The sequence below is a fragment of the Zea mays genome, chromosome 1, assembly GCF_902167145.1.
Source record: "Zea mays cultivar B73 chromosome 1, Zm-B73-REFERENCE-NAM-5.0, whole genome shotgun sequence".
NCBI lineage: Eukaryota > Viridiplantae > Streptophyta > Magnoliopsida > Poales > Poaceae > Zea > Zea mays.
In genome coordinates, this window is record NC_050096.1 from 200,463,237 (window position 1) to 200,469,741 (window position 6,505).

At 50.3% G+C, this 6,505-nt stretch overlaps 1 protein-coding gene and 1 pseudogene across 1 annotated transcript; both read right to left on the bottom strand.

The window, feature by feature from the left end:
- Positions 1-1,918: 1,918 nt before the first annotated feature.
- Positions 1,919-3,295, bottom strand: LOC103645182 (nuclear pore complex protein NUP96). Its single transcript, XM_020547221.2, has 5 exons — positions 3,201-3,295; positions 2,969-3,092; positions 2,573-2,718; positions 2,389-2,486; positions 1,919-2,135 (listed from the first exon to the last, which is right to left on the bottom strand). The coding sequence occupies exons 1-5, from the start codon at positions 3,213-3,215 to the stop codon at positions 1,934-1,936; spliced, it is 585 nt and encodes a 194-aa protein (XP_020402810.1). The 5' UTR covers positions 3,216-3,295; the 3' UTR covers positions 1,919-1,933.
- Positions 3,268-4,356, bottom strand: LOC103645183 (5-amino-6-(5-phospho-D-ribitylamino)uracil phosphatase, chloroplastic-like; annotated as a pseudogene).
- Positions 4,357-6,505: the final 2,149 nt, after the last annotated feature.

Here is a 6,505-nt window from a genome sequence, read left to right on the forward strand (position 1 = left end):
GGGGAGTAGGTTTGCAAGAACCGAACCTCGGTAAAACAAATCTCCGTGTCTCACTTGCTTATTCGCTTGGGATTTGTTTTGCGCCCTCTCTCTCGGACTCATTTATATTTCTAACGCTAACCCGGCTTGTAGTTGTGTTTATATTTGTAAATTTCAGTTTCGCCCTATTCACCCCCCCTCTAGGCGACTATCAGGCGGGCTGTTCGCGGCGGCGACGAGCGCCAGCAGCCGGAGCGAGTGCCGCCGCAGCGGCGTCCTGTCGGTTGTGGAAGTGGTTGGAAGCGCGGCGGGGTTTGCGGGAGCCTGCCCCTGAGCGGCGGGCTGTTCGCGGGGTACCCCGTGGTGGGCCCGAGGACGTGCTGCTGACGGTGTGCCCCTGGGACCCGCGCGTGCGGGGCGGCACCCTCTTCCACCAGACCACCTTCAGCCTCCCCGTGTGCCGCGCCGTGCTGTTCGTCGCCGAGGTGCACCGGCTGCGGGACCTGGAGCCCAGGGCGCTGTGTGGCGTGGAGCTCTACGACGACATCCTCATGCGCTACGTGAAGGCGTCCACATCCTACCTAGGCAAGCCCGCGCCGCGCGGGGAGCCGTCGGGAGACATGGTGGACTTCGACATCACATACTACCGCAGCTGTGACCCCGGGCAGGCGCGCCTGTTCGAGGACGTGCTGGAGGAGGTCGAGCAGATGGGCATCTTCAAGTACGGCGACCTGCCGCACTGGGGCAAGAACCGCAACCTCGCCTTCGTCGGTGCCGCGCGCAAGTACCCCGGCCTGCCGCGCGCAAGTACCCCGGCCTGCCGCGCTTCCTGCGCGTCAAGGACGCCTACGACCCCGAGCGGCGTCCTGTCGGTTGCGGAGGTGGTTGGAAGCGCGGCGGGGTTTGCGAGAGGGCGTGCGGGCGGATGCGGGAGCGGTTTACACTGCTAACTTAATAGTTAGTAGAGATATCCTTATCTAACACCATAAAAACACTTGATTTTGTAAGTCTAAAGCCCTTAGGTGCGCTAGTGTAGCAGTTGCACCGACCAGAGCCACGCCACCCCCACGCTGTACCTTGTGCTTCAATTGTGCTTCAATCAATCACAAACAAGGTACTACGCGCTGGTATCCTAGAGGTCTTAGGGTTGTTTGTTTCGAATTAAAGTCGGTTATTTGAAGCTAATACAGATTAAAGCTAAGCGAATATGCTTTTTATTTTTTTTAAACACCGGTCCATCGCGGATGATATATATCCCTATCTTAGCTGACTCATGATTGTCCTTGCCTCCTTCAACAGGCGTGACCTGAACCTCATACGTGCACGCCAGAGCAAGATCAACACTCCCGAATCAAGATCGTAATGAGTGGTATTGAGGGGGACTAAGTCCCCGTTTGATTTAAGGTGACTAAAGTTTAGTGACTAAAGTTTACAATTTTAGTCCCTAAATAAGTAAACACGTTAACTAAAGTGTGGTGACTAAACTTTAGTTTTTTAGTCACCAAGGGGATGACTAAAAGGGACTAAAATAATATTTTTACCTTATTTGCCCTCTCCAGTTTCTTTTTATAGCAAACATTCATTAATTAATAGGGGTAAAATCCCGACACATGTCTTCAGACGGAGTTACAAATTCACCGTGACGCTGCCCTTCCCTGTAATAATCACACAAACACACACACGGATACACAGGAAATGAAGCCCAGGAAATCACTCCCTATTGGTACAGCTCGCAAGTCAACGTTTCACAAGACCTGGTACTCACATACAACGAAAATCATGACACATGTCTTCAGACGGAGTTACAAATTCACCGGGGCAACATCAGGTCATAGTTATACATTCCTAATTTTTTCTACAAGTACCAAACATGAGACGTACAAACTCTTCGGCGTGTTGCCTGTAGGCTTCACTTCCCTTCACCCAGATTACGGCAACACCGTGGACCCTTGTGCTACGGATCGCTGCAAAGGATTTCGGTGAAGACGGAGAGTGCGTCCTGCAGGTACGACGACCTGCTCTCGTCCGGAACTGGAGCGTTGAGCATCATTAGAAGACACCCCATGGGTAGGTTCAGCGTCTCGCTTGGGGTGTCCACCAGAAGCGCGCATAGCTCCTCTGCCATCTTCGAGTAGCATGCCCTGTCAAAAACGACACTGTCAGCAAGCCCAGTGAGAGAATACTCCAAATATAAACCTAAACAAGAATGCTTCAGAATTCCAAATGGTGCTGATCAGCTGGGATTTGAACAATTTAACATAACAGTGAAGTTCCTCAGGTAGTTCAGGTTTGCTATTTGCATCAACTCATTATAATCCAGTGGCCCAACTCCATCAAAACATGGTACAGAAGGAAATGGTTTCAGATAGTGGATGTGGATCAGTCACATACTGTAGAATCGAACGTTACCTTGACTCAACAGGTAATTTGCTTCCCCAGACTAACAACGACTCGTTTAATCGGCCAAAGAAACTTCTGCATGATTCACTCATCTCCTCAAGTGAACCCTGAAACAAAAAAAAGTAATGCTGATCTCAGCCACGGTTCTACAAGGAAATGCTTGTGAGTTTGTCTCTGAAGTAAGGGCTTGTACCGAATCATCCATGGCATTTCTTTCTTGCATTGAGTTCTTCAGAATGTAGAAGTCTATGTATATTCCGGCACCAAGGTCCCAGTCAGCAATTTCATACTTGTGGTTCTCCAAGGCACTTGTGATCCTCCAGACCTCCTGATGGTTAGCTGAGCCAAAATAACAACGAATGAAGTGACTGCATATTCATACCATGAATGCCATGTTTATAAAAAATGATAATAAAATGAATAGATTGTTTGAACAAACTCATCATGAGGTTTCTAGGAAATATGTGCAGCTGTATATTTATGCACAGCAAAAGCAATATGTTTCAACCATGGTGAAAAAAGGGTAATATATTTACCAAATAAAGAAATTCATTGAAAAAATGTTTAGGGCACTGTAAGCAAAACTTACATGACAGAAACATAGAATGAGCAACAGAAGTCACGAAAATAGTATGAGCTTTCTTCCAGTTGCCACACTGAATCAAATTCTCCAGTGCGCCCTGTTTATCTCCATAGTATTCGTGATAAAGAGCCTGTATATAGAGCTCATTAGCTACACATGCTTCATGTGTGATGTTTTTTCATGCACTGGCATTATAAACCATTTGCAAAGCATATTACTAAAGGAATTTTCAACTCACCAGAGCTTCATGCATCCATTCTTCTGGTATACCAAGTTCTACAATGTACTGCCTTTGAGCATCATCTCTACTCCATGACTCGCAATACTGTGATAAAACTTATAAGCTCGGAGGGATCCCGAGACCATCAGAGAACCTCAGAAATCGCCTGCTCGTTCTTCATCCCTTCGACTCTCCGCAACACAAAAGCGGGAGGCAGCGACTTGCCCTCCTCCTGTGCCAGGGTCAACCACGCCTGCCTTTCCAATTCGGCATCGTCCTCAACGATGACCCCCCTCCCACTCGAAGATGACGCCGAGCCACTCTCAGCACATGCGCTCGAGGCGGAGCAGCGGGTTGTGCAGTGGGTTACCTTGCTAACTACAAAATATAAGTCCAGATGGCAGGTAATAAGCTAGCTGATGTAAACAAAAGGAAATAAGAAATGGCAGCCGTGCAGACAATCAAGCCCCAGAATGAGACACTGGAGATGTCGTAAATTGTCCGTCTTTGAACGCGTGAATGTACTGTTGGGGCAAGGAATGCTTGGCCTGCAAAAGTTTTAGCAAAAATGAGAGAATGGTCAAGACCAGCGTATATATATTTTTTATACAGAAAGAAACTATGGTCTCCTTTCAGTTCAATTTCGCCATGTTCTCCCAGAATGGTTTGTGTAAGTGTTGGATGGTGAAATATGAAATTGAGAGCCTTGGAAAAGCAAAAGTGGAACCAAAGTTTCAGTTTGGGGTCATCTGCCCTGTTCCGCGGAGGCCATGACGGCGTGGGGCTGGTGACCCCAACGTCCCCCATGTCGCCACCATCCCCGGGGATCCCCCGATACTCCCTGCGAGTGCTGGCCCTGGCCTCCTTCGTGACCCCATAGCCAGCGCCCTGACCGGCCAATCGGCGAGGCGCGACGACGGCTGCCTGGTGGCCCGAGCCACGAGGCGGCGGCCGGCGAAGGCGGTGGGCAGGGGTCGGCAGGCGATGACATGGAACGTCCGGCGGAGGTGGTGGTGGTGGGAAGCGGCGGCGCCCCTGGACCTGTGGTCGAACAGGTGGGGGCTATTATGGAGGTGCTCGCGCTGACCGTGTCGACAACCATGATGGCCGCTGGATCCGGCGCCCTCCCACCTAGCTACGAAGAATCGAGAGACCGGAGCCCAAGCGGCCGAACAAACAATTGTTGGACCAAATTTGCTGGAACCGTCTACTCCTCTGCCGGAATCGCGCTGCAAGAAAAGAGGGAGAAACGAATAGCTGAGACTCCAATCCAACACATGAAAGGAGATGAAGGCAACCAAGAACCAACAAGCAAGAGGAAGGGCACGACTACCAAACTAATGCCAGGAACCCAATCAATCAATCAATCGGCAGTTGAAGCTCAAGCCGAGATCAATGATTGGGTGGGGGAAAGAGAGGAAAGGGGAAGCGGACGAGGCAAGGAGATAAGGAGGGAGGAGGAGGTACCAGCGGCGGATAGGGCGATCGGACGGCCGCGGAGGCGTCGCTGGGTCGCGGAGGAACGGGAGGTTGCTTCGGCCGTGGCGGAATTGCGGCTTGTGGGCGGGTAGTTCGCGCCGTTCGCGGCGGCCATGGCGGGATTGCGGCGGGCGGGGTCACGGCGGCTCCTGCGGCTGCGGCGGAATTGTGGCTTGCGGGCTGGATGGCGGGGGGCGGGCTGGATGGCGGGCGGGAATGCAGGTCGCGGCGTTCGCGGCGGCCGCGGCGGGCGGGGGTGCAGGTCGCGGCGTTTGCAGCGGCCGCGGCGGGCGGGCTTAGGTAGGCGGGCGGGCGGGGACAGTCTACAATCGGTTCTTAATAGTTGTAGAGATTTTCTATAAACTTGAGCAAAGTTAGAAGAGTTTGGCTTAGGTCAAAACTAAAGCAACTTAAATTTTGAAAGAGGGGAGCATTAGACCTTTCTCTGGTTTTAAGCACATTCATATTGCTGACTGCATAAACTGAGAACAGCAAAATCCAATCAAATAAAACAAAAGGGTGCTGATTGGCCTAACAAAATCATTGCTAATCCATTTGAACTACAACAATTTTTATGTTAATCACTGGATTAAGCATAAAAGACTTGCTTAGCCTGCAATTTCATGCTACTGTCATCCTCAATCAAATCATTGTTACACAATATTAGTTCTAGCATGGTGAAGTTTATGGCATAATATTATCACAGAACATACAGAATATTAAAGAAATTTATGGAACATCCAAATACAGTCTAGGGAAATAGGTCACCACCTTTACGATTGATGTGATGTCACGGAGTGGGACCCTTGGATACCAGTTAGGTAGGGGGCTTCTCCTCTTTGGTTTAGCCCTCGCTACAGGTGTTCGGACCCGTCGAGCCAGCGGCTTGGCGGCGCCCTTTGACTGGGAAGTTCCTGGTGATGCCACCCTTCTCCTGATAAAAAAACCACCAGCAGAGTTGTTGGCGAGCGCCGGCCTGCTGGCAGTTCTCAATTGAGGCATCTTGTAGTCCTGCGAGAAGTTTGTGTAGCTCATATCGGTGAGACAGTGATTCAAGAACCAACCAGACAATGAATCAGCACATCAGTAAATGGACCAAGAAACCATAAATTTTCTTACAGTTCTGTTCTCGTTCTGCCCAGATTTCTATTGTTCTTCTCCTGGATCTATGCAACGAATTCTTGGTGCCACGGGCACTGTTGCTCTTCCCTTCCCCTGGAGGCGTGAAATATTTTTTGGATGAAATTGCCAGATTGGCAAGAAATATTCAAAGAGGACGTGAGCAACCTATTCACCAAATTCTATGCACCTATTGGCTATTGCTCGGTTTCCGCCTCTCCGTGATTTCTCCCAATATCAACGCGATCCCTACGAGTCTAGGCCACCTGCAAGAAAAACACAAGGCAAACGAGAGCAACAGTTCAGACAAGAGCTTCATCAAAACCATGCAAATCCCAGCCGCTCTACTCATATTCCCCATCCTTGGCAGGTATTCGAACCAAAATAACCAGTCAAACACGTAAGAACAAAGAGACAGAGGCTGAACCAACAAAATCCCACGGAAGAACCAACCAAACCCCTCCTGCTGTCCTTCGATTCTCACCTCGAACAGGTTCTTTCAGCTCCTGATCCCGCCTCCGAATCCTTATCTGTCTGCAGATCTGTGGTAACAGAACCAACAAAGAAGAACCGAATCACGAACCGCCCGAAAAGATGCAAGAACATAGCCGCTGGAGAACAGCAAAGGTTGCTCACGATTTTCGCTCCGCTCCTTTCCGAGCCGCGGCGATCCGGCCCCCGCGACGGCTTCTTGATACGATAGGACCCTGCTTGGGGTGTGATTT